The sequence below is a fragment of the Gymnoscopelus microlampas genome (genome assembly GCF_963454915.1).
Source record: "Gymnoscopelus microlampas genome assembly, chromosome: 13".
Classification (NCBI taxonomy): Eukaryota; Metazoa; Chordata; class Actinopteri; order Myctophiformes; family Myctophidae; genus Gymnoscopelus; species Gymnoscopelus microlampas.
In genome coordinates, this window is record NC_139950.1 from 10,622,203 (window position 1) to 10,650,112 (window position 27,910).

Below are 27,910 nucleotides of genomic sequence, written 5' to 3' on the forward strand. Positions count from 1 at the left end.
CGTCACAGCCGTCGTGTTTCTGACGTAACTCACTGTAAACACTAGCAGTGAGTTACGTCAGAAACTAGTTTTTGACTACTGGTGAGTTACTAAAATCCTGCCACACCACGACAATGGCATAACTTAGTAGAGCGTAGTAGACTGTTCTTTAAGTAATCTAGTTGGGGTTAAATAAATTCAAAAGTTTGAGAACCACCGATTGTAAAGCGTTAATAAACGCCGCTCTCTCGGTGCGCCCTCTGCTTGAGAATCATGCGTACCCGTCATTGACGTAGTGTTTCTGACGTAACTCCCTGTAAACACTGAACGTCCGTAGGACGGTCCCGGGGTTTGAAGTGAAGGGACGGGAGGGGGGGGTGATCGGTGCTTTGTTTTCTTTTCGGAACTTTCAGGTTTACAACCTAAACAACGGGATCCAAAGTCAGACGCCTCGATGTGTTGGGCGGCGTCATAACCCGAGAAACCCCCAACGTCGATTCATAATAAACACATATTAACGCGGCAGCGGCGTTTAGATTTAGCGGCTAAAAGGCTAAAGCCAGCCCCAGAGTGAACGCAATGGATGAGCGGGTGTCTGAACTCTTCGGTTCGGTCGCTGCTGGATCGCCGCCGCCTCCACAGGGGTCTGCAGGACAGAACCAGATCCCTGGACCCGACGGGTCCCAGGGGGTCTCTGCTGGGGGGTCCGGGGGGGACGGCTGCAGCGGGCTGCCGGCGGTCCCGAAGAAAGCAAAGAATAAGAAGTCAAAGTATCGATCCTCCAGGAACTTGAAAGCGAGCAACAACCCCCCATATAATCTACCTCCAGAGGTAAGATCACATGAAGTCAAATCATCATCTTTCATCACCATCATCCTTAGTACCAGTACTGTGTTGCTTGCCGACCAGAACTATACTGATCTACTGGATCTACAAGTTGTTTTGCTAGCCTATCAAGCTAGCTTGGGATAAAGCTCCATAGAAGAACTATTAAACTGCATGCATGGGAGCTTTAAAAGTTGAAATATGGAAAAAGCTAAAACTTTATTTTATTTTATTTTGTTGTCGTTTGTTTTTACGTGTAGCAGCACCACAGTGCAAGTGTAGATATTAGTTTAACCCAGTGCATTCATCGACGTTATTCTAACAATGATTATTAAGGCATTGTTAAATTGCATGTACGGCATTTGAAGATTAAAACATAAATGCATCCAGTCTGCAGCAGTGCACTCTGCAGCAGACCAATGACACGTAATCAAAAGGAGGAGGATGAACGGAGGGGGGATGTTTTTTTTCTTCTTTCTAACTTGTTGCTATAATGTCAGTTATCATCGGTATCTCTGTTGTCCAAACTGTAATAACTACATGATTATGTGCTATAATAATATGACGACGCAAACATTGCAAAGGAGCAAAAAAAACTACAAGTCGTCATTTGCATGTGTGTCTGTGTATTCACTGTATTGGAGCGAGCAGCTGTGTTTTGTAAATAGCAGGCTGGCTACTGGCTAGCCTTAGCTTTAGATTTACAACTCTCGTAGACGTATTTATGATTCTGACGTTTTCAATCTACGAGAGTTGTAGGGTTCAGCCCCCATGGACACAGGGACTTTCAGCACTATACCCCGTAGACACTCCAAACATGTACAAATTGAAAATAAAGGTGCTTTTCCCCACGCCCCAAATGTTAACTCTCGCTACGGGGTAGTAGTTTAATGTAATAATCTATATCTTTCAATAAAGAAGTGTTTTGATGCCGTCTGTGGACGATTCTGTCCGAAGTTCCCAATGTGGTGAAACCCGGAATTACACTCAATGTAAACAGGAAGTAAACGAGGGTGAAAAAATGGCGTTCGGCCACAGACGGCATTAAAACACTTCTTTATTGAAAGATATGGATTATTACAGTAAACTACTACCCCGTAGCGAGAGTCAACATTTGGGGCGTGGGAATAAGCACCTTTATTTTCAATTTGTATATGTTTGGAGTGTCTACGGGGTATAGTGCTGGGGGTGAACCATACAACTCTCGTAGATTGAAAACGTCAGAATCATAAAGACGTCTACGAGAGTTGTATTCTACAGCTAGGCTAGCCTATATTAAGTGTATACGTCGTCGTCGTCGTCGTACGACGGTGTCGCCCCGCGAACATATCAGATCTACAGGCTCGCGTTGTGAGCTTGTAGATCTGATATTGACGCTAGATGCTTGATATTGATGCTGATCTATCGGTAGTAGCGTTCGTGTGCAAGAAAGGGGATACGTACAACAATTATGACCCTGAAGTCACCTCTGACCTGCTTTAACTAAACTAATGCTGCAACGTGCAAACTAATAATATACAGAGTTTTCCATGTTTAAAGTTCCAGCTCACAGTCTGAGACGTGTGACAGGGGCGGTAACGTTATTAGCCGAATACAAGAAGACTCACCTCAAGACAAACTCACCTCAACTGAAAAAGGAATACTCACCTCGGGGGTAGGAACAGTCACCCCGGGGGGTGGGTAAACTCACCTCAGGACCTGAGAAATCTCACCTCGGAACACTCACCCCGGGGGTAGGAACACTCACCCCGGGGGTAGGAAAACTCACCCAGAAAAACTCAATGGTGTAATGTACAGTGAGTTTTTGTTTTGTGGGTGGGTTTAACCTTTCCCCTCTACACCAAGTCTGTATGTTTAAAAAAGGCACATCTACCGGCTTGTGAGCTTTCCTTTTTCACAGAATGCTTTCATAATGAGACACGTTTAATCCATACTGGATTAAATTCTGTCTTTGAAGGTATAGAATTACCAAATGATGTTGTTCAATGATATATTTGTGTTTAAAATACACACACACACACACACACACACACACACACACACACACACACACACACACACACACACACACACACACACAAAGAGTAAGGCATCAAAATGTACCAAAAGTATAATATTTCTAAAAACTAAAGTTCTCAAACAATGCATGTGTGCAATGCAATGTTCTATGCTGTTATCATTTATACCAGCAAAGTAGTAGGTAACTAAATATCCTAGGTAAAAATAGGGAAAAGTGTTTAATGCATGTTTTACAATAGTGAAATGTATATCTAATAGTAACTAAAGTTCAATAATGCTTACTATAGTGAAATGTATATCTAATAGTAACTAAAGTTCAATAATGCTTACAATAGTGAAATGTATATCTAATAGTAACTAAAGTAACTAAAGTTCAATAATGCTTACCAAAAGCTTTTCTCACAAATGTGTTCACACAGAAAACAAAACATTATACCTGTGTTTTACCTTCACTGGAGTTTTTCTTAATTTTTCTTTGTTAAGTAAGTATTTGTTTGCATTATACACATTGGAATGTTCACTTTTCTGATGAAATCTACCTTGTATTTAAAGCACTTTAATTAGCTAAATGTAATTTAACAACATACATTGACATTGGAATGTTAATTTCTCTGGGTTCCTACCTTTGTTTGTTTGTTTGTTTGTTTGATGGGGGCACAGGAGTGAAGGGGAGGAGGGGGGTTGACCACTTAACACTAATATCCCATTCCACTTAATGATTCATTGTTTGATATCTAATAGGTGGATGGGGCAAGGTGTGGAGCTGGAGACACATAGCAAATGACCATGCTATTTGCTATTTGCATTCCTTGTTCACTTTTCTGATGAAATCTACCTTTCATTCATTCTGTGAAAATGGAAAGCTCACATTATGAAAGCATTCTGTGAAAATGGAAAGCTCACAAGCCGGTAGATCTACCTTTTTACCTTTTCTGATGAAATCTACCTTGTATTTAAAGCACTATTTAAAGCACTTTATTAATTCTATACCTTCAAAGAAAGAATTTAATCCAGATATGGATTCATCCAGATATGGATTAAACATCATTATGAAAGCATTCTGTGAAAATGGAAAGCTCACATTATGAAAGCATTCTGTGAAAATGGAAAGCTCACAAGCCGGTAGATCTACCTTTTTTTAAACATTGGGGTGAGTATTCCTACCTCTGAGGTGAGTCTTCCGAGGTGAGTTTTCTCAGGTCATGGGGTGAGTGTTCCTACCCCCCGAAAATCTTGGGGGTGAGTATTCCTACCTCTGAGGTGAGTCTTCCGGGGTGAGTATTCCTACCTCTGAGGTGAGTTGGTTTTGAGGTGAGTCTTCTTGATACCTATTAGCCCCGATTCGGCTTCCTGAAACGACTTGAACTTTGAGTAGCTAGGACATGATGCATTGATGACTGAATCAAAACAAACCGCTGCCTTGGACATGTCCCAACATGCTTGTCGTTTTGTGCTTACAGCATGACTGTGTGTGTGTGTGTGTGTGTGTGTGTGTGTGTGTGTGTGTGTGTGTATAGATAGATAGTCTATTTATCTTTCTATCAGCAGTTAGGGGTCCAGTGTCTTGCTCAAGGACACATATATATTTATTTTAGACATATTTGTCTACTCTGTGTGGAGTTTGCATGTTCTCCCTGTGTCTCCTAGGGTAGTTAATACCCTCACAAAAACATGTAGTTATCCTGGTCGCTATACCGCCTCCCCCATGACAGCCGGGGCGCCTGATGGAGGGAAAGGGAACTGGTTGGAATAACGTGTTCCTTCCACGCGCTACGTCCAACCAGGGAAACTCCCCCCTGTCAGGTGACAAGAAGGTCAGTTGGCTCTCATGCACTGAAGGAAGCATGAGCTCGGCCCTGGCCTCCCTGGCTGTGGGGGACTGGTGTAGCGCTGGTGTAGGGCTGGTGTAGCGCCCAGGATCACTTAGAAAATTGGCACCGGGTGAAAAAAATGGGTTACAAAAATCGCGGGATAAAAATTATAGGAAAAAAAAAGACATATTTGTCTTTTATATTTTATGCTTTTATGCTGCTAAGTGGAGCGGACTGATGCCAAACTAAATGTTTTAATATGCAGTACCAACTAAAGTATCTAATCGTATTTAACAACTCATAGTAGTTTCTTGGAATGTGGGATATTTCCTGTACATGGATGAATGACATTTGTCTGTAAACATGAAGTGTGTTAAAAATTCACTGATGAAGTGGGAAGTGACAATTTAAGGACTTATAAGACCTTTTTAATACATATATTTTAAAAATAGGGGGGGGGGTCCCCAGTTCAATTATTTTGCGAGTGGTCACGGCCTGAAAAGGCTGAGAGCCACTGGTGTAGTTAACCTCAGTTGTGTGTGATTTTCAAACTAGTCTACCTGCCTTTTTGAGCAGCACCCGCTAACCATCTATTCACACACCAGTGGACTGGCATCAGTACAGTGTTTTGGCAGATCAATGGTCTATTGTCTTACTTCCCTTCTGTTTAACGACAGCTGTTGTTTCCTCCCCTCCCCCTTCCTCTCTTATTCTGTTTCTCTCTGGGTCAGGCTGAAGAGGGAAATATAGAGTACAAGGTAAGTGAAAGTCTTTGGTTGTTTCAATCTTTAAATAAATATCTATTCTGTTCAACGATCAGTTTGTGTGTACTTACAGTATTTTAGATGTGATTAAACCGTGTCATGTCACTCTGTGGAGCGCTTCTGTTTTCTGTCAGTTGAGACACGGGTGTATTAGACAGAACAGGACATTGGGACATATATTTGACAGGAACAAAAAGCAATGGAGAATAAAAACAATTAAAATAATTATTATTTATCTCTGCTGTTCGGCAGAACCAGCTAACTCCAAAATGTTAATTTTTCAGGAAATGAAAAAAAAAAAAAAAATGAAGTTAGGAGGTTTTGTTCATCAGTGATAATAACAGCTGAATGGACCTCCAAGCTCACAATGAGGTTGATGGTCAAAAGGGGGTGGAGCCTGGAGTCAGCAAAACCCCCTAACTCCACCCCCTTTGCTGGAGTTAGCTGGTTTAGCAGAAAGTTTGAGGGTCCAATGGAGTTAGCTGGTTTCATCAGAAGCACTTTTTAATACTTTTCATTGGTTCAATATTTCTTTTACCAACACAGACGTAGAGGGTTTTCAATAGCACTGATTTATGGGAAAAAAATGCAAAAGCGGAAAAATTGAGTTAGCTGGTTTCTGCCGTACAGCAACGATATGATGTGTGTGTGTGTGTGTGTGTGATGTATATAATCATATTTTTTCAGTTTATTGGTAATACAAAGTTATTAGAATCTAAAATTCTAAACGTATTTTGGTCTCACTTGGTCGCCACTCACTCACTGTCTAAGAGTTAAAGATCGAGATTTCTCTCTGTCTCCAGCTGAAGCTGCTGAGTCCCACACAATATCGATTTGAGCACCTGGCCACGCAAATGAAATGGCGTCTACAAGAGGGCAGGGGCGAAGCCGTGTATCAAATAGGTGTCGAGGACAACGGCATGCTCGTGGGCCTATCGGACGAAGACATGAAGTCCTCACTAACGACCCTCCACAGGATGGCAGAGAAGTAAGGCCATCACAATTATTTGCTATCGCTCTCTGTATGTTCCTTAGGCCTGATTTATGCCGTTGCACACTGGTGTCGAGCACCTAAAAAAGCAGATCTACAAGCTCACAGTGTGTTGGTGCTGTGACACACTTTGAGCTTGTAGATCGCCTATTTTAGGTGCTCGACATGATGCACAACAACGTGTAAATCACGTGTCACAGTCTTAACCCATTAAAACCGGTAAAGCATCTATGTCATTTTAGATCTTAGCGTTTGCTATACAAAAATAGCAGATCTACAAGTTTTATATCTGCTATTTTTGAACATTTTTGAAAAATCTTGAAAGTGTGAGAACTACTGATTTAGAAGGCATTTATAGAATGGGCCTCAGATCTTGAATGGATTAATGTGATTTACTATGAATAGATATAAATGTTGTTGTTGAACCGTTCTCTCAGAGTGGGAGCAGATATCGCTGTCCTCAGGGAGCGAGAGGTGGACTACGATTCGGACCCTCCTCGCAAGATCGCCGAGGTGCTTATTCGCAAGGTGCCAGATGACCAGCAGGTTAGTTTAGTGTGCCATGGTGATGTGTTGCCTTTTATTTGTGGATAGTACTTTTATTGCACACTGTCATTTATTCATTTTTCTGGTTTTGTTGAAAATGAAAATAGGATCATCCTGCAATGTAATCCCTAAAAGGCATTATGTAAATACATTTGTTTCAGGATTTACATTGCAGTGTGTGGGGTTTTCTCCCCTTCAGTATTTACTATCATTTTCTCTCCAAACCTGCCTTAATATTCCATTTTGGATGTGCATGCTAATCTATACCATCTATGCCTATTCCTTGAAAACAAAAAGAAGAAAACAAAATTTGTGTGTATTTCCTCAGTTCCTGGACCTGCGGGTTGCCGTTCTAGGCAATGTAGACTCGGGAAAGTCCACATTACTGGGTGTTTTGACGCAAGGTGAGCTGGACAATGGACGGGGACGGGCGAGGCTCAACCTCTTCAGACATCTCCATGAGATCCAGACCGGACGCACCTCCAGCATAAGCTTTGAAATCCTTGGCTTCAACAGCAAAGGAGAGGTGAGCAATACATGTCCAAGACCAGAGACTACCAGTGATGGACAGCAACACAACGTACATTTACTTTAGTACTGGTACATTTTTAATATATACGTTCTTTACTTGAGTATTTGTATTTTTGGATATTTCACTCCACTAGTCTACATTTCAAAGACACATATTGCACATTTGATTCTACTACATTTCTAGGACGGAAAAAGTTATTTTAAAGCAAGTACTTTAACTCAAGAACAAATTTGACTGAGTAACTTTCACCTTTAGTTGAGTAATATTTGACCAGAAGTATCTACTTTGACTCAACTACTGGGGGATTGAGTACTTAGCCCACCACTGGAGACCACAGACTGAGTGCTGTGGATGTTAGTCTAGCCTAGAATATAGGCTATCATCTGTCATAAATGGGCCAGGCATTCACAACAAATAATGTTATGGCATGCTTATCTCTGGGTTTTTATTGTTGGAGTCTTACAGTGCACCAGATAGGGAAGACAACACATGTCATGTGATAACATTGCATTTAACCACTTAAGCGCTATATACTTTGTCTTCCGCACAGTGTACTTGACATTGCTGCCAACCCTTTTACAAAGCATATCATGGATTATATTCATTTCAGTACAGCATGAAAACCAATTTACAGAGATGCAGGGTAAACCACACAATAAACAGGACTGGTCTGACAACACTGAACCCATTTTAAATCCGTTAATGCAATGATAGATTAGAGGTATTTGCTCGCACAGCGGATATTCTTTCCTACAACTGCCCAGTTGCCTTATCCAAATTCCATAATTGTCTGGCTCCAAGTCAAATGTGCCCAAATAGGTGACGTAACATTTGGCTTAGAAACAAAGTAAAGTCAACTGGCTAGCATCAACTGTAAGAACATTACCACAAGCACTATATCTAACTGTAAAGGTCTTTTCACACGGGAAGCAACAGATGGTCTAGTAATTCATTTTCAATAAGAGGCAAGTGGGCAGGTATCAAGGATGAGGTGTGGGCAATCTGACAGATGCACTCCTGTTAATCTGTTGCGTTCGTACGACCTCTATGATTCAAGCGAGAATGCAGGCGTTGTCTCCCTCCCCTTGTGAAAACGCCTCAACTCTTTGTTCTCCTGTCTTTTACATAATATGTGCATTGTGTTTGTATATTCTATTCAATGTTATCTGTAGATATCAAGTACTCAAGCCCAGGAATAATTAGTAATAACTTGCATACCGTTATAGAATCTGTCTTTTTTTCTATTCCCAGGTTGTAAATTACAGTGAATCTCGGACAGCAGAAGAGATCTGTGAGAGTGCCTCAAAAATGATCACCTTCATTGATTTGGCGGGCCACCACAAGTACCTGAAGACCACCATCTTTGGCCTCACCAGCTACTGCCCGGACTTCGCCATGCTGGTCGTCAGTGCAAATACTGGCATTGGTGAGAATGTTTTCTACATCTTTTTGTTAAACATTTTAATCCTGTGAACACTTGCGTCCCTATGCTGGGCATGTCATAACAGACAATGAAGTAGATAGGGTTTAAGTGGTCAATTCTTATTATGGCGTGGCTGAAGATTTTCTGCTCGGGCCAGTTTCCGATACTCTACTATTTGCATGACAAAATGGCTGTGTACAATTTAAACATGTATACCGTAAATAAAAGCAATGTGTAAAAAGAAAAGAAGGGAGTCTTCCACTGGGGCTCAGGCTGATAATAGAGCAGAACCGTGCCAGTATGTTTGTTTATGCTTTGCATTGCTTCCATGCTGTTTTGACTTATCTACCTGTGACTTGATGCCATGCACACATGTGATATCTAAGCTTGTTATGTAACTGGCCATGCCTTCCTACCCTCAGCCGCCTTCCCCCTCCCCTCTGCCCGCCCTTACCAGTCAGAGTCCCAGAATATCTCAAATACCTTCCATTCATGTGGGTCAGCCTGACCCTGAAGCTCTTTGAATGGTTCACTCGAGTCGGGATTTGGTGACTCTTGACACTTGTAACTGTGTCAGTTATTTGAAACTGAGCCCGCCGTCTGTGTTGCTGACTCTGCAGAAGAGAGACCACACTTGTTGAAGCCAAACACGACTGTTCCATTTCATACAGTGTGTGCATTTTGACACAATTTTGTAGCTGGTATAATTGAAGACAACTGTATTACTACATTATAGTTTTGTCCAATCCATATTGAGAGAGCATGTTAAGAAGTGTCAATGTAAGACTTGCAGGACACAGCTGAAATATGAGCTGTGGAAACTGTCTGGAGAAGGTAGGTTGTAGCCTAGTTAGATTTCTACTTTTAGCAGGCTTATTGGTTATTTATGTGACAGGGTCTGATCGAATGTGCTGCCTGCAAGTAGGGCAGGGCATGTTCCTTTTTTTTTAATACATTGAAAGTTTTACATCAAATCAAAAAGTTGAGAAAAAAGCTTGCCAAAGATCTGTGTGATCACACCTCTCACAGCAGTTACTACTTTATGGACACATTAAGTATTTTGTAATCTGTGAACTGTTGTCTGTTATATTGAGTGAATTCTCCACCATATGAATAACGGCAACAAAAGACGTATGATTGGAAAAAAAAAAGAAAAGATACCCATTTCCTTGATTTGTGCAATTTCATGTTTGTCTTCTTGAGACACATTCATAAGGAATGGAAAGAAGAAACATATTTTCATAATATCTAGTAGTTTCATGTTGATCTAGTTTTACTGTCAGAAGTGGGATGATTCGATCCTACACCTCCAGGGGAGACTGTGACCTGAATGCAGTGCCTAGACCGCTGTGCCACCCTGACGTATCTGTGAGTGCTGAACAAACAACTCCCTGACGACTGTGAGGGAGGGGGTGGGGCATTGTCAGTCACAGCAAGCAGGCCCAGATAAGAACTGTTCGCATTAAGTAGCTAATGATCCCCTTCTGTGGAATGGAATCTTTGTATAAGAAGCATTAGTTTTAAGTGAGATGGCATCGGCAAAAGTCTGCTGGTCTTGTTTGTGAGAACACTTGGCTGCCGTCGCTGTTTAATCATTTCCTGTACCCCACCAAGACAATAGATCATTGTCAGAAGTGGGATTCGAACCCACGCCTCCAGGGGAGACTGCGACCTGAACGCAGCGCCTTAGACCGCTCGGCCATCCTGACTTACTGTAGTACAACACTCTCCTCAGTCATATCGCTGTGGTGAGCAATGTTGCTGCTTGGAATAGCTGATAGAAAGAATGTTGAAGCCTGCTCATATTTCACCCACTATGCATGCTGTTCCACACACCGACCCACACTCTGCTGTGTTTAATTTAGTAAACATTGAAGTTAGACTCACGACTCAGGTTTTGTTTGTGTTTAATACACATAGATAAAAGTTGGCAAATGATGAGGAAATTACAGTCCAACACAAAAAAACTCCCTCATAACCCGTATCCACTCCTAGCCTTCTCTCTAACCTTCACAAACATTTCAGCACAGCAACATAAACCAGAAAAAAATGACAGTCATAATTTACACCAGCTTGTGGCAAGCTAAACGCCTTACTAGGTTTGTTATAAAAACTGCAGTTTTAAATAACATGCAACTCCTTTGAACTAGTGGTGTCAAAAATAATCAATTCATGGATTCATCGTGCGGACATGTACAATTATAGTCTTCCTCAGGTTTGTGGGCCAGGGTCCATATCTGACAGAGTGTGGAGGGGGGAAACGGGACAGGAATGAGGAACATCCAAGCTGAATAACAACATGCACACATACTGTAGGACATGTTTCCTGCAACCTGAGTGCTGCAGCTTGAATTATGAAACAGATTAAAGGGGCTGTGTAATGCATTGACCTACTGCTAGTCTGAGGTTGCGTTCATACTGAGCCAAAAGGACAAAGTGTGCCTAGGCCTGATTAATTTCTGTTTACAACCACGAACAGCACGAAAGCTAAAGTTCTTTATGTCTGTCTATGAATCTCCGTTCCGTGGCCGCGCGTCCCTGGTACACACAACACACATTTAGCTGACAATGACGCACATTACCATAATCCAGCCATCTACACGTCTATAAAGCCACCATTACATTTTGGAAGACTTTAGGCTTTCATAGCCTAGTTTAGATCTGTGTCTAGACGCAGACATTGCCTATATATATCTTTGCTTTCCTTGCATGCCAGCTTTGTTTACACGGCAACATGACCCCATGACCTATCAGGCAAACCTACACCTTGGAAAATAGCTCTGCCCTTGAAACTCAGTGCAGTGCAATTAACTGCAAGTTCCCTATGAGAAGTTGCAGGGTTTAGGGAACTGCACTGTTGTCATTCTTCATGAACTGCTGACATGCTTTTCAGTTGAAGTTATTCCTCAATTTCTGTAGTCTTTGACCTCTTGTGACATAATAATCATACGTCACGCTTAGTTTCTATTCTTTATCAGTTTGTGTTGTTACGCCAGAGCCTCTATTAGTCTCCACCTTGAGATAGGCAGAGTTATTATTCTCTATCATGACCGACCTGCTTGCACAAGAACTTATTTTATACCATTGAACAGAGTCTTTGCCATTAGTTGTGTCTAAAGCTAATGTGTTGGCACACTGTAGCAGAATCGAACTGTGCTGCATTTATTTGTTAATTATTTTTATTCATGTTATATCCTATCAATATGATCATGATTCTATGGAGCGCATATTGAATTATGGGAAGCGTTGAACGGAACTAGCTCAGCAGGTGAAACCATTGGTACCAAGTTTTTTGTTAAATGTTAAAGCTCTATTCTGATAGTAATCATTGCTATTGAGTGTGTGTTCAGTAACAGGGTCTCCCTATCTCTCCGGGTCTTTAATAAACAGGGAAAAAAATGGACAATGTCAATGAAGTTATTTGAAGCAGACGCCACTAGATGCACTGCCATCTTCATCGTACAGTAGTTTGGACATTGTTGTACATTACCTCTATCCATTGTGAGAGAGACAGCAGACATAAACGCCACGGATTGTAGTATTTCTTTTTGCTTTTTACCCACCCTTTTTCTCCCCAATTTAGTCCATACCAATGAATCCCTCCACACACACATTTCTGTCTGTTGTCACTGCTGTAGTGTCATATTGACTCACTGCCAGTGAGGAGCCCCCACCAGGAGGACAAACCATGTTCAGATGGAGGGGTCTGCGGCCAAATACATATTATTCTGTGGGTCCTTGGCACGAAAAAGTTTGAGAAAGGCATTTTGTAGAATCGACCTCAGGTCTTAACAGGTTAACTCACCAATTTGGCCTGACTTTCGCCTCTTTCCGTCATCTTTCTCCATTTCAGCCGGGACGACGCGGGAGCACCTGGGGCTGGCCATGGCCCTGAAGGTGCCCATCTTCATAGCGGTCACCAAGGTGGACCTGTGCACGCGGGCCACGGTGGAGCGCACGGTGCGGCAGCTGGAGCGCCTGCTGAAGCAGCCGGGATGCAACAAGGCGCCGCTGGTCGTCGGCAACACCGACGACGCCGTCACGGCGGCACAGCAGTTCGCCCAGTCGCCCAAGTACGGTTCTGAGTTCTTGTGTACAGTTCTGAGCACACTTGGCACGCGAGGATATCAACCCATTGAGTTAATGAAATGCATGCATATACATGGATTAAAGTCCTCAGTCGTCACGACTGTTGCACAGCGAAACATTTTCGGTTATTATTTTAAGATTAGAGCATTAGAAGTGGTCAAACTAGCAATAATTATGTTCAGAAGCATCTTCCATAAAATCTGCAATCCTCAATCTGTGATTTATTCACCTGGTTGGCAGTATGTAGAACAGCAGGAACAATATTACGAACACATCATCATTTTACATGTTGTATTGTGTTCATTGTTGAGGAATCAGCCCCAAATGCACATTAGGACTTACAAACAAACACAGTCATGAGATTTTATTGTTTCAATCCACGCATATAACGTGGAAAACATTTACAAAGTGAGGATAAGATTGCTGTGGCACGTGTGTGGTTACAAACCAGCAGCGTGACAGTGATGCATGTGTGTCAATATACAGTGGTGTCGCATTCATTACGATTGTGTTCTTTTTCTACAGCATCACGCCCATCTTCACCTTGTCCAGTGTGTCAGGGGAGAGCCTGGACCTGCTCAAGGTCTTCTTCAACATCATCCCTCCACTCAGCAACAGCAAGGAGCAGGAGGAGCTCATGCAACAGCTCACCGAGTTTCAGGTAGACGGATCGTGAAGTCGAATTTGGTGGTCACACCAGTGCGGTGGTTCTCAACCTGTGGGTCAAAGTGTTTTATCAGGGTGGGGGTCCCCAATTCAAATATGATTATTTTGGGGGGTCGCAGACTCGCAGCCCGAAAAGGTTGAGAACCACTGCACTGGTGCCCTCGGTACTGTATGTGTTTGCAGTTAACGATGTATGTCCCTTTTACAGGTGGATGAGATCTACACGGTGCCTGAGGTCGGGACCGTGGTGGGAGGTACTCTATACAGGTGAGCATAATAAAGTTCTCTTGTCCTTACCTTGTGTTTGCGGGGCAGTACCTGTGCTAACTCACTGGTCGTTCGGGGTCCCCAGCTAAATGAGTCATAGTTAGGAACCAAATGGACCGTTACGGGTCTGTAACTCCAGCAGTGTATAAATGGAACCAAATGGCCCCGTATTTGGTTCCATTTATACACCCTAACCCTAACCCAGAGTTGAAGGTAGGGTAAGTGATATTTCTTTTGTTAAAATATGACTGTCTGTCTGTCTCTCCAGCTCTTTGGTAAACAGAAAACTCATTTTCAGGTCGGGATACCAATTTTATCCAATCAGGAGAGAGAACTCGCACAGGATACAGGATAAACAAGTGAAATTGGAAGTGTTGACACACAGAAGTGAGCGGACAAAATTGGAACAGGAACAACTATACATTTTAAGCTGATGAATGGGTACTCTCTCCTCGGCTGAACATTTGCAACCCACCTGAAAATGTATTTTCTGTTTATTAAAGAGTTGGGGAGGCCTCTGTTACTGAACAAACACTCTCGGCCTATCAATGATTGCTATCAGAATCAGAATATTGAGCTTTCACCTTTTCACAACAAAGGTTTTGTTTTCACCAAAAGAAATCACTTTGGGTCCCATATATAAAAAAAAATATATATATTTGAAATGGGGGGCCGTGGCCTAATGCAAAACAAACTGGAGGTCCTTGAAATGAAAACGTTTGAAAAACACTGCTAACCTTTTTATTCTCTCTCCGGTTCTGCAGCGGTATCTGCCGTGAGGGAGAGCAGCTAGTGGTAGGGCCCACAGACCGGGGCCAGTTCCACAAGCTGACCGTGGGGAGCATCCAGAGGAACCGCTCGGCGTGCAGGGTGCTCAGGGCCGGACAGGCTGCCACTCTGGCGCTGGGGGACTTTGACCGCTCGCTGCTACGCAAGGTTAGACACCTGACAACCCTGCTTATGTTTTTAATTAGAGTTGTTCCGATATCGACACCAGTATCGGAAAAGCTGCCGATACCGCCGAATATGCTGGTATCGGCGAGTATGCCAGTCTATGCCATTCCGATACCATGTCATTTATCACATGATGATATGTCATTTACAGTCATCAATTATTTTGTATTTTTAATGCTTCAGTTGATATAGCACTAGTGCACTACTGTTTTATACAATTCAATTCAAAAGGGCTTTATTGGCATGAGAAAACATACGTTTACATTGCCAAAGCAAAAGTGGACCAATACAGTCAAAACAAAATAATGTACAATTAAAGGGGAATAGAAATGATGTGTACACACAAAGCTGTTACATTGCAACTAGAGGGAAATCTAACTTACAAAACCATAAGAATTGTGCATTTACTGTCAGAAATAGTTGCCTACAGTATATATATGCCTAATCCACATAGGAAAGATTAGTTTGGGATAAGCTTTTGCACAAGTAGCACTGTTTTATACTCTTACTGTACTATTTACATTATTATTTTTACTAACTTGTAGCTGCACTTTAACAATTATTAATGGATTTTTTATTTATTCCTAGATTAGTGGTTCTCAAACCTTTTTAATTTCAAGGAACCCGATAACTCTTGTGAGTGTACGGGTCCATTTGGTTCCATTTGTACACTCTTAGTGTTACAGACCTGTAAGGGTCCATTTGGAACCCCCTCAAGGAACCAAGATGGTCCCTGAACCCCACTTTGAGAACCACTGTAAAAATGCTATCGTTACATCTCTACTTGCTTATTTCCTTTTATGCGAGGTAGAATCAGTAGTGTTGTTTACACAGCATCCCATGTGTTCCACTCTCCCAGGGCATGGTGCTGGTGAGTCCAGAGATGGAACCCACCATTTGTTGGCTGTTTGAGGCCGAGATTGTGCTGCTGTTTCACGCAAAGACGTTCCACAAGGGCTTTCAGGTCACCGTGCACGTCGGGAACGTGAGGCAGACCGCTACAGTGGTGGCCGTGCATGGCAAGGTTGGTCCTTCCTTCCACTTCCTGACACACTTGTATGTATTCTACTTACTGGATAGTCCCGTGTGTTTAGCTCAGCTACCTCTCACTTGACATGACTGCCGACTGTTTCTAAAGTGTGTTTGGTCTTCAAAGAAGCTAATGTTTGCTACTCACTTCAGTACAATATGAAAACCAACTTGCAGGGGACTTGAAACTTGCTTGAGATATGTATTGCTGTTCAATAAATATAAACTGTACGTCCGGGTGGTGCATAGGTAAATAGTAAACTGGGGAGAAAATGAATAAAGATTGGTTGATAGATAAAAGATGCATAAAATGAATAAAAGTGTGTTTTAATGGATTTTGTGTTTAGACCAGTACGCCATTTTAAGCAAAACATGGTCTCATCATAGCCTAGTAAACCATCGCATGAATTCACACTATCATGTTTTTTCTGCAGACCGGTCTGGCCCCAAACGCTGGGTGGCGTGCAAAAAGAGCCAATCAGCGCCTGCGCTCAAGGCCCTGTGGTTGACAGATGCTGATTGGCTTTTCCACCTTTTGTTTTCTGCAAAACGCCAACCCAGTGCTCAAGGCCAGACCCATCTGCAGAAGACACATGATAATGTGAAATCACGCTACGGGGATGGTTTACATGGCTAGTCTCATCATAACCCAGTGGTTAATGAAGCACATAATATGTGCTCAAAAAACATGTTGAAAAAAACGTTTTTTACTCTCTCTTTGTGACTTCCTGTTCCTGTGTGTCTGTCATTTCACCGCAGGACGAGCTGAGAACAGGAGAGAAGGCGGTGGTTCTCTTCAAGTTCATCAAGCACCCGGAGTACCTGAAGGTCGGGACCAAGCTGCTGTTCAGAGAGGGCGTGACCAAGGGCATCGGTCACGTCACTAAACTGCAGCCTGTGTCGCTCAACCAGCCCAGCCGCAGCGAGGAGGACGAGGTCTAGAGGTCTAGCCTTTAAAAACGAAACAAAAAAGACGCCCCGGAGAAACGAGAGAACCATACCGTCCCTCCTGAAACCAGGTTTTTTTAGAGAAAGTTTTTCTTTTCCTCTTCCCAAAGTCGCCAACAGCCTCCAAGCTGCCTCCTCCCTTAAAGCCACTCACTCCGCTGTGATTGTCTGTTTTTATTTCTTCTTTTTGTTGCTGTTCCAAAGCCTTTTTTGTCACCAAACATCTATCTTGTGCCTTGTCAAAGGTATGTTTTCTGATGTCGAGCTTTTCAGCTTTTGTGAGTGTTGCCTCTCATGAAGCCACCTGTCTAAAGCGTGATTTATACTTACAGTATACAAAGATTGTTTGTAGTTCTGCTATTTTCTAATGAATCAGGCTCAACTTGTTCGCCTAGCAGCAGCTTCCATCGACCAGTTAACAGTGCTGGGTTACAAAGCCTATAGAAATTGACCAACAATCGTAGCTAAGCGTGTAAACAAGCGGTCACCAAGCAGCACAAGAGCTGATTCACACTCCACAGTGCTGCTTACATGTGGCGTTTACACATACTTGCACTCCCCCAACACAGCCTCTGAAAAAGGTGCACACACACATATACAGAGTCATGTCATTGACATCACCTGTACCAGGCACTGAGATCTGTTCATATATCCTTGGAAGACAAATGTTTACAAACGTACCGTACTTTTCTTCCATTGCAGCTACGAGTATGTCTGTGAGATGTTTGGTCATCATCATCACCACACAGTATCGTGTCTGCTGTGTTACCACCAGTGTAGTGCCTGACTGACCTGACTGGAAAGGACAATCTTTTATATCATTAGATTGACACTGTCATTGTGTTTGAGTTCACCTCAACACAGCTTATGGGGTCTTTTCAGAAGCAAAGTGACCCACGTCATCTTGGCTAAAGCTAATGTTGCTGACTGTGGCACTTTATTAAGGTGTGAAGGACTGTTACGTATAGACGGTTAGAACTTGTCCGTGTTAGCTGACCTTGTAGTAACACATTTCTTGCTACGGCACTAAAGGCACGGTTTGCTTTATTATAATGTTTTTGATGTTGACTCACAAGTAGCCTAATGCCTCAGGGCAGCCACTGAATGGTGTTACTGCGTACCTACCAAGTGCTTTAGTTACTCAGGTCAGTGTAGTTCTTCTATTAGACAGCATTCCACTCTTGCGGAACTACTCCAGTCGGAGGTTTTATTGTTGTTGGCTTGGGGAGCTCTAAGAAAGGGTTCTAATAACGGCGTGGCTTCCATGTGGATCTGGGACTTCACGTGGCCAGTCTGTGACATCAGTCATATATGACATACGATACGTATGACTCCATGTTTGGGCAAGGTTTAAGCCCATTAACTTCCATTCTAAAATGAAAGAGAAATATCGCAAAAATATATAAAACATACATTATGTGGAAAAAAATATATATATACTAAGTTATTTGGCTCACTGGCAGCGTACAAAAGAAATTTGAGATTATCCCCGGACACACAGACCCATTTTTAGACGGCTTGTGTCCTAGCTTGTTGTTTTGGTGTTGCATTGTGTGTGTACTGTATATTATGGCATGCTGCCGTTTAACGCAGCTGTGTTTAAACTGCCCTATTTAAGGTAATCATGTTGGAGGTACTTAATGTTTGTCTTATTCCTGACGTTACTGATCTTTATTAGGGTTTAATTAACAGTGCCTAATGGAACTACCGTTTTGAGCAAACTTCCACCACACCCTAAGGTTTTACAACTCAAGACAACATGAGTAAAAACAATGTGATCTCTAGAGAAGGACATGGGGAAGCATGTTTAGTTGTTTGTTAAGGGCTGTGTTGCCCTTAACGACTGTCCTGTGTGTACAACAGAGGTGTGTGTGACTGTGGCCTGTTTTGTTGCGCCTCTATCATTGTAATGCCCGGTGTGTGAACACTTGTAGAGGGGCTGGAGAAAAAAAAGAAGAATGTATTTCAACCAAAATATTTTATTAGTCTTTACTATAAAAGTTTCATTTTTGCATCTGAGGAATTTGTTTTATAGATTTGTAGTGGCTTTGAATTTTACAAAATTGGAAAAAAATACATTTTGCAAGCAGTTTTAGACCATGTTTTCACTTTTTTGAGACCACAGATTTTATTTTCCTTTTAATTGAAAGTGTTATATATTAATCGTTTTTTGGGTGAAGTAGGATATATATTTATGTACAATTACAGTTTGTATATTCCTGGTGTACATAAATAAAAGTTTTATCTCATAATCTTGTGTTTTCTATCTTTTTAGCTAGGTTAGTGTTTATCAGCCATCAACTGTTGGGTCAGGTACCAATCATGGCAAAGCATGACTCAGTTCAATACAAGTTTGAAAGGTCTTTCCCTTATGTTTCATCATCTTGCCAAACCAGTGGCTCTCCCATTTGACTCATTGGTTGATGTAACATGAAAGAAACATCTGAGCTGTCAGCTGTACAAGAATACAAATGTTTACAACACAGTTTTTCTTCAGCACAGAAAGAATCGTAACAAAACCATCGTGTGACTCGCCCCGAAAAGTGCAGCCGTCACTTGACTCTTCTCCCCACAGGCAATGATGGAAAAAGTACTCAATTGTTCTACTTAAGTAAAAGTATCAATGCTGCAATGTAGAAGTACTGTTACAAGCAAGTTCCGGAATTCAAAATGTACTTGAGTAAAAGTACAAAGATGTCTGAAAATAGCAGATCTACAAGCTCACAACGCGTCACTTGTAGATCGGCCTATCTTCAAACAGGCTAGGACAAAAGTAATGTATGTTTTATAATGGGTGCGTTCGGAAATACAGCAATGAGCGCACTGGCCAATACAAACTAATAGGCGAGTGCGCTCCGGTGCGCAATTTGCGAACCCACCCAATGTAATATTTGATATCTGCAAAGTAACTAGTAACTAAAGTTTTCTAATAATTGTAGTGGAGTAAAAGTACAATATTTGCCTCTGAGATGTAATGGAGTAGAAGTAAAAGTATTGAAAATTGTACATACTCCAGTAACATAAAAATACCTCAAACTTGTACTAGAGTAAATGTACTTTACTGTTATTTTACACCACTGCCCACAGGCAAACCTTTTCAGTTTGCTTATGTCAAACCATTTGATAAACTACCCATTTTAGAAGGAAGAGTTTAGGAGGACGTAATACTACAGACATCTGCACAATTCTGATTGATTATACATGGCACCCTTCAATTACACCATACTACTTTGTATTATTACGTAGTTTAATCATCACTGTAAGCACTGTTGGTAAGCTATTAAGATCATGGAATCATGGATCACGTTCATATTGTGGGGAATTTAATGCAATTGCTATAGCCTTGTTTTTCTTGTAAGCCCCTTCAAAAGGCTTATCATCTGGTGAACTGCTGCTATGTGTAAGTGAGATTAGTTTAGGTCACTTCCTACTAGAACTTTACCAAATAAAAACAAACTGATAGCTAATTTCACCACAGCTGCCAAGAGAGAACATGCCATGTTTTTATCAGTCAATATCAAATGTCTTTCGCATTAGACAGTATTCTTTCATAATGATTACTCAGTCACTCTATGTATTACTATTGTACACACCGTGAAATTATTAATAAAAGTACAAAAATAAATTGTTTGCAAATCCAGAGGAACAGAAATGGCCAAAGCTTTAACTCAGCATTATTGACTAGACAATAGGCTTGGAACACATTATATAGCATTGGTGACATCTAGTGGCGAGTCAGTGTCAAACCAAAGAAATTGTAAATAATGTGCTAGACTGTCAAAATTCACCCATTTGGTTTTCTCTTTTCTTTCTTTGATTACATCAAATGTAACATTTTAAAATATAACACAATATTAGGTCAGCGCAAAGTTGTATAGTACATACATTTAAAGCTACAATTATTTTTAATTAATAAAACAATTTATATTCCAAGTACTTTTTACTGGTAAAAATGAGCATATATTTAACAGAGAAATATATTTATATATATTTGTTGAGAAAGGGTTGTTCCTCAACGCTGCACTGAAGTTTGGAAGAGGGGTTACTCAAACTCACAGTTCAACCCTTAGAAAAAGGTAGAATTAGGTGAGGTTTAAGGAGGCGGAGATCAGCGGTCCTCCAACGATCCTGCATAAGCCCTATATACTTTGTCATATAACAAATAGTGAAAATAGCCGATCTACAAGCTATGCAACGTGTGAACATGCGTTACAGTATGGCTTTCTTTTGTTGAAGTGGTCAGAACAGATAATTGTCATACAAACGTGTTGGGCAACTGTTGCTTTATGAGAGAAATAGCAGTAATGTGGTAATAATTGTCCACTATTCTTGTACATAATGATGTCCTCAGCTCCTCTTGAAGAAAGAGTCCAACGTGCCTTGGCTGTCCCCCTGGGTACGAGGCCGTTTTGAATGGGGTCCCGACTGGCCCCTGGACTTTGCCTTGCCTCGAGATGACTGTGGGGTACCTGCTGCTCCTCCTGTTCTGAGAGAGGGTCCGGGGACAACCGAAGGAGACGTTGAGGAGGAGACAAGAGAGGTGGCGCCGGTGGCCGTGGAGGAGAACGAATTCTGAAGGTCCAGGGCAAAGTGGTAATCTACGTGTTCAGGCATTTCCCAGACCAGCACCTCCTGGCCACAGCGGTCACAAGTGACAAAGTCCTCTCTGGCCAGGCTAGGAGGACAGAGAGAGGAGTCAGGAGGATCACTGGGAGGCGGAGAATCATCTAGCTTTAAGGGCTGGGATTTGTTTGGGGGATTACCCACTGTGAACTCTTCATACTGCTGTGATTCAGAGGGCAGGCGGTGTTTTACCTCAGTCTGTATTTGAGCCTGAACACTTGCGGTAACGCCACACGACTCAAAGCTCACAGGGTCTTCAGAGCTTCCCGGTGCCATGTGTCCAGGCCAACTTGCTGTCGCGGTTGAGGCCGGGGTGGGATGTGAGCTCCTTTCAAGACTCTTCCTGTGGAAGAAAGAGGAGATGCCGGTAGGGGGGCCGGCCGAGACGTTCGCCGCAGAGACAGAGCGAGCCTGAGAGGAGAGCCCGGGAGGAGAGACCCCGCCGGCAGGAGTCTTCTCAGATCGGCCGTCAACGGCAGAGGATGACGCCGGCTCGGGACAGGACGGCGACAGAAATGCTCCGTCGTCTGCGTCTTTTCCCACCTCCTCCTCCACCACAACGACGTCATCGTCCACCAACCTCCGCCTCTGTTTCTCAGCCGCCTTCTGGAAGAGGGACTGGATGGTGCCGGGTTGCTTGGCTGCGGACTCGTTTTTGAGCCCGGGAGATGACTGCGTGGCAACCTGAGTGGAAGAGGAGAGACTCTGGGTGGAAGTGACGTCGCTGGACAGGAAGCCACCGATTCCCGCCGTTGTGTCGCTGAACTTGCTAGCTGACAGGTGGAGCAGGGTGAGAGGTGGACTCCTGGGGACAGAGAGAAACGGATGCAGAGAGAATGTGATAGCCAACAGGATTAGCTCAACCGGTGACATTAACCAATTAAGCACTATATACTTGTCGTATGACAAATAACGAAAATAACCAAACTACGAGCTCACAATGTTGGTAGCTTGTAGATCAGCAATTCTTTGTTAATTTTCAAAAGCAATAATAATACTTTACCCAAAATTGGGTACTCCAGGGTTGATGTGGTTAAAAAACAAAGAAAACTTGTAGTTGACATGCGGTATCATTTTACCATGCTGCCTGGTGGTTTCCTGCTGTGTTGAGACTCTTGATGATGGCAAAGCTGTCAGTGGATATTTTGGTGGTGTCGTAGCGTGCTAAAGCACAAGAGCGAGAGTAACTGCTCTGCTTCTTGTCCCCCATCTGACGGACGCCAACTGTCAACAGCTTGGCCACCCGACCGTTCTGCGGGACAGAGCCAGAACAGAGAACTGGTCAAACAATATGGCAATGTGAGTCACTCTATAGAGCACAGAAGAACTGACGTCACTCGTTCATCCCCTGGGTCGTAGAAGTAATTTCTCTATGGAGAATAACATTGGGTCATCTTAGAATCGTCTCATATAAGAATTGTGGTCCAAAAATAAACAAACTCTCTCTGCTATATTGTCAGGGAGGAGGTTCTGTATCGTATTAGTCAGTCACTCATATTTGATACAGTCTGTTTCTGGCAAAGATTTTACTAATTCGGCGGAGGTAACATTAGCGTTTTCTCACCGTCAGTTGATGCTTCTTATCCATAAGAGTCAAACCGCCGGGTTTGACTATTTTTGGAACACAGTTCTTATTTGACGCAATATTAAACACGTCTATGGGAATTCAGAATGGGGGGGGGCGCGACCCAGGTAGGATGTGTAAATTACGTCAGACTTCGGTGCTCTATAGGAGAGAGACAATAGATGAATGCTAATAACAGATTAGGAAGAGAGTGGGGGGGGGGTGAGAGGACGACACATTTGTCAGCAGACTGACAACATGAAGATAACAATGGTTTCTCCTCCTCACCATCTCTCTGTCCTTGGTCAATCTCTCCTCCAGCTCCAAGGCCAGCTGATTCAACCAGTGCTGAACCTATACAGAGGTTATTGTTTACTTACATCATAACAATGGGATTTCACTAATGGGACATATAACATGATATGTATCTTTGTTTCACCACAGTGCAAATACGTCAAATCTGTAAATTGACCTAAGCGTTGTGGATGTGTTGCATCCTTAACCAACCACATTACTACTTTCAATTTAATAAATAGGGCTAAGTGGTTGACACTTCTATTTTTTCAAAATGAGACTCGGGATAGTACGCTACTTTCTTTTTAAGCAAAGTCACGCTCGTACAAGACAGGGGAACAGCACCTGCTCTTTGGTACAAAGTGATGTTTTCCCAGGGAAGTTTTTACTGCAGCCGATAGACTTTGGAAGCTGTCTGGGTGTCACTGCTTCAAAGTCAATCCCCCGACACATATCAAATAACCAGTTACTGCAAGGAAGAGAGATGACATGCTAGTGAGGTTGAATGATGAATCCTTTCAGCGCTGATATCACAGGGTAGCAATAGTTACAATGCAAAGGAAGCAATGTAAACGTATTGCTAATTCTGCCAAATGAGTCACACAAAACTATGTTACTGCTCTATTGTAAATAAGGTTTATAAAATGTCGAAGATAAAAGCAGAATATGGTTAAATTATTATTTCCTTTGTTTGAAAATGCAGAGCAAACTGAAATCAAATTAATTGTGTTAATAAGTGGCTGATATAGTCCTTAACAAGACTTAAGTCTCTTCAGACTCTGAAATCGATCTCTCTAGCGTAACTGCTGATGTCCATAATGAGTAGCTTACCCAGTTTTGTCTCCAAAGTGCTGCCCCAGTTGGGCCTGAGAGAAACGGGTGAGCTCACCCATGTTCGCCACCCCAAGGGTCTCTGTGATGGAGGCACCCATCTTACCCCCAAGGCTACGGCTGTTATGTGGCAACAAAACAATTATATCAGTAATGTATTATAGCTACCTCCATTCTAACACCACGCACCGGTTATGATGTCAAATTGCGCGGAAGCAATTCTCTGCTTGCAGAGCAACATCCTGTACTCACATCTTGCTGACTGGTAGAGTGTTAAAGAGCCCTGGAACGGAGTCTAAAGGCACGACAGTCTGACGGTTGGGTTTGTTCAGACCACAGGCTAATTTGGCAATCACCTGAAAAGAGTACAGTAGACGGACATATTATTTCAATAATATAGAAAAGTGTTATTAATGATATAATAAAAGTTACTGCTCACTGAAATCACAATACTTCTATCCAGTGGTGTAAAGTAACTAAGTGCATTTACTCAAGTACCGTACTTAAGTACAATTTTGAGTTACTTTTCCAATTGTCAGTGCTTTTACCTCTACTCCACTACATCTCAGAGGCAAATATTGTACTTTTACTCCACTACAATTATTTTAAAACTTTAGTTACTCGTTACTTTGCAGATATAAATTATTATATTATAAAACATACATTAACCACTTAAGCCCTATGTTATACTTAGGCTATTTGAAAATAGCCGATCTACAAGCTCACAGCGCGTCGCGATGCGACGCGTTGTGAGCTTGTAGATCTGCTATTTTCAAACATTTTAGTACTTTTACTTTTGGTACTTTTAGTATATTTTGACTTACTTTTTTTTAACTTACTTTTACTCAAGTAACATTTTGAACACATGCCTTTGACTTGTAACCGAGTATTTTTATATTGTGTTATTACTACTTTTACTTAAGTAAAATATCTGAGTACTTCTTCCACCACTGCTTCTATCTTCTTCTTCAGTGTAAAGAAAGGAGAGACGCTCTCACCTTGTTGTGTGATATCCCTGCCGAGCAGCGGAAGCCTGTGTCCTTCTCCACAGCTGCTCTCATCTCCTCCACAATCACCGCTCCCACAGCCAGCTGCAGCTCTGCAGAACTCTGGCCGGATGACAAGTCGGGCAAGGAAGCCAGCCACTGCTGTAGACCACTGGACCTTTGTTCCTCTAAGGACAGGAAGAAGCCATTTAGGGTGGAAAGACGCTAAAGTTCAAAGTTACCATTTAAGATGTCTTCTTTTTGAACTATTATACAAATCATCCTATCCTTTCTAGCTCTTATGTGAACCAAATAGTGGCATATTTTCAAAGCCGAGTTGTAGCCTTTCTGTGGCTTGTGCTTTGCAATAACTGTGCATATATTGTTTTAAAAATCAGAACCATATTTTTTTTTTCCCTATTCCCCCCCCCCCCTTTTTTTCACCCGGTGCCAATTTTCTAAGTGATCCTGGGCGCTACAATCCCCCCACCAGCCTAGGGAGGCCAGGGCCGAGCTCATGCCTCCTTCACTGCATGAGAGCCAACTGACCTTCTTGTCACCTGACAAGGGTGAGTTTCCCCGGTAGGACGTAGCGCGTTATTCCAACCAGTTCCCTTCCCCTCCATCAGGCGCCCCGGCTGTCATGAGGGAGGCGATATAGCGACCAGGATTACTACATGTTTTTGTGAGGGTATTAACTACCCTAGGAGACAAGGGGAGAACATGCAAACTCCACACAGAGTGGGCCCTTTCGCCAACCCCAACTAGGGTATGTATGGGCACTGATGACGCGGAGAAGAAGACACACCCCCAGCGCCCACAGTGTCCTAGCTGTGAGGCGACAGCGCTACCGACTGCGCCACCGTGCCCCCCAATATCAGCCCCATCTTAATCTAAGCCCCTTTCTTCTCCACAGGAAACCAATTTAGGTCCTGAAAGTGCATGAGGATGAAGTTTATTTTTAGTTTTTTTGTAATTGAGATTATGGCAAATGGCAATAAACTTTCAGTTCATACTCTACCTTTATCTGCTACTATGTTGTCTGAAGGTGCCTCGTGTTCAGCAGATTCTTGTGGGTAACCCTGGATGTACGTGGCTTTCAGCAGATGAGGTCCAATCTGTGTGTCGGCCATGTCTTTCAGCCTCTGCTGGACTGCAGCCGTCAGATCCATGTACGCCTCATCAATGCTGGCCCTCTCTATCACGGCAAAGCGGGACATCACCTCGATCACCTCCACGCTGGCCTCCCTGTAACTGCCCCAGGGTACATGGTGCAGGTTGGCTGTTAGAATCTCTGGATAAAAGTGCCTTGGCTAAATTGTACATTGTTGCAGGATGAACTTACAGTGTCAGGTCTGCTTTCCCGTGGGACTCTCGTACCCGGGCCACCTGGAGATCTGCGCACAGTTCCTTTGCATCGTCCGCAAACATGTTCCTGGTGACACCATGGGCCCTGGCCTCGTAACTCACCGCTATGATACTGTCAAAGAATTGATTGATTAGGCACCATGTTTTTTTTTTCATTGTAAGCTTGTGGATCTGCTATTTAAGAACATTATGAAATGACATGCCCCAAAATAGGGACACCAGGGTTAATGTGGTTAATGTGGTACTGTAGATCTGATTGTACTGGAGTGTGGCGTGTGTGTAGGCTACACAGTAAAACTCATTCTGAAATGAATCTGATATGATGGCATCAACACCCAGGATTTAACAGTGTATACATTTACGTTGTGATCAACAGTAGCCTGGAAACCAGACAAATATGTAAGAGCAAAATGATGTAGTGATTAGTCTGGCTATGCCGGGCTAGGCTAGATCAACAGTAGTTAGGCTAGATTAGGACTGTTGCGTTGTTGTGTAAAGTAACTAAGTACATTTACTCAAGTACTGTACTTAAGTACAGTTTTACTTCTTCCACCACTGCTGGCTATGCCAGGCTAGATCAACAGTAGTAGGTAGGTTAGGACTGTTCACTGTTGTTAATAACATGATCACTACTATGTATTGAGACTCACCCGCCTCCCTTCCAGGTCTTATACTGAGCAACAACAACAGGCTTGTTCTTCAGAGCTGGGTTTACTCTCTGCTCCACCTGTACATAGAAACAGTCCATGTCCACCAGAGCAATGATCCTCTCCTTTCCATAGTCCATCACTGACACTAATAAATGATGGATGCTGTAACTGCGGACACGAGCGTGGAGAACAATTGAAACTATTCTATATTTTACATTAACAGAGACATTTGCTTTCGTATTCCGCGGCGCGGAATCCTTCCTCTAATGTTATGTAAAAACGTCATCAACAATCGACGGGGCAAGGCAACTGCGCGCCCGATCAGAGCTATTCAGCCACTAGATGTCGCACTTTTACATTATATAACTAGATGTTGCATCATGCATGAGGCAGTGGTTCTCAAACTTTTTCATGTCAAGGACCCCCAAATTGACACTTATATTAGCCTGCGGACCCCCATTTGAAAAGATATGCCAGGGACCCCCATAATAGAGAAGATTTTTTACGGCTCTAGCAGTGATTCTCAACCATTTTAATGTCAAGGACCCCCCAGTTTGACATGCATTTGATTAGGCTACGGACCCCCATTTAATTTCATTTCTATCTCAGGGACCCCAATTTATACTGTAAAATCAATGTAATTTAACTCTGAGAGTGTACAAATGGAACCAAATGGAGTGCACAAATGGAACCAAATGGAGTGCACAAATGGAACCAAATGGAGTGCACAAATGGAACCAAATGGACCCGT

General features: G+C 42.6%; 2 protein-coding genes across 2 annotated transcripts; one reads left to right on the forward strand and one right to left on the reverse strand.

Moving 5' to 3' along the window:
- Positions 1 to 331: 331 nt before the first annotated feature.
- LOC311059361 (GTP-binding protein 2-like) lies at positions 332 to 19,095 on the forward strand. Its single transcript, XM_084077227.1, has 12 exons — positions 332 to 810; positions 5,366 to 5,392; positions 6,202 to 6,386; positions 6,827 to 6,935; positions 7,264 to 7,461; positions 8,719 to 8,893; positions 12,744 to 12,963; positions 13,505 to 13,640; positions 13,854 to 13,912; positions 14,677 to 14,848; positions 15,726 to 15,890; positions 16,655 to 19,095. The coding sequence occupies exons 1-12, from the start codon at positions 559 to 561 to the stop codon at positions 16,835 to 16,837; spliced, it is 1,881 nt and encodes a 626-aa protein (XP_083933353.1). The 5' UTR covers positions 332 to 558; the 3' UTR covers positions 16,838 to 19,095.
- Positions 19,096 to 20,162: 1,067 nt separating this feature from the next.
- On the reverse strand, positions 20,163 to 27,413 carry polh (polymerase (DNA directed), eta). The gene is made up of 10 exons (XM_084075449.1): positions 27,160 to 27,413; positions 26,487 to 26,621; positions 26,163 to 26,395; positions 25,154 to 25,329; positions 24,408 to 24,511; positions 24,156 to 24,275; positions 23,670 to 23,793; positions 23,319 to 23,384; positions 22,546 to 22,718; positions 20,163 to 22,271 (listed from the first exon to the last, which is right to left on the reverse strand). Exons 1-10 carry the CDS (start codon positions 27,294 to 27,296, stop codon positions 21,191 to 21,193), a joined length of 2,349 nt encoding a protein of 782 aa, XP_083931575.1. The 5' UTR covers positions 27,297 to 27,413; the 3' UTR covers positions 20,163 to 21,190.
- Between the last annotated feature and the right edge of the window lie 497 nt (positions 27,414 to 27,910).

Coding starts and splice junctions, on each gene's coding strand:
- polh (XM_084075449.1), bottom strand. CDS start 27,296: ATGGACTATGGAAAGGAGAGGATCATTGCTCTGGTGGACATGGACTGT. Junction 23,794..24,155: donor CACTTTGGAGACAAAACTGG/GTAAGCTACTCA, acceptor TCTTCCTTGCAG/TAACTGGTTATTTGATATGT. Junction 23,385..23,669: donor CACTTTGTACCAAAGAGCAG/GTGCTGTTCCCC, acceptor ACCTCTGTATAG/GTTCAGCACTGGTTGAATCA.
- LOC311059361 (XM_084077227.1), top strand. CDS start 559: ATGGATGAGCGGGTGTCTGAACTCTTCGGTTCGGTCGCTGCTGGATCG. Junction 13,913..14,676: donor GTGGGAGGTACTCTATACAG/GTGAGCATAATA, acceptor CCGGTTCTGCAG/CGGTATCTGCCGTGAGGGAG. Junction 15,891..16,654: donor TGGTGGCCGTGCATGGCAAG/GTTGGTCCTTCC, acceptor ATTTCACCGCAG/GACGAGCTGAGAACAGGAGA.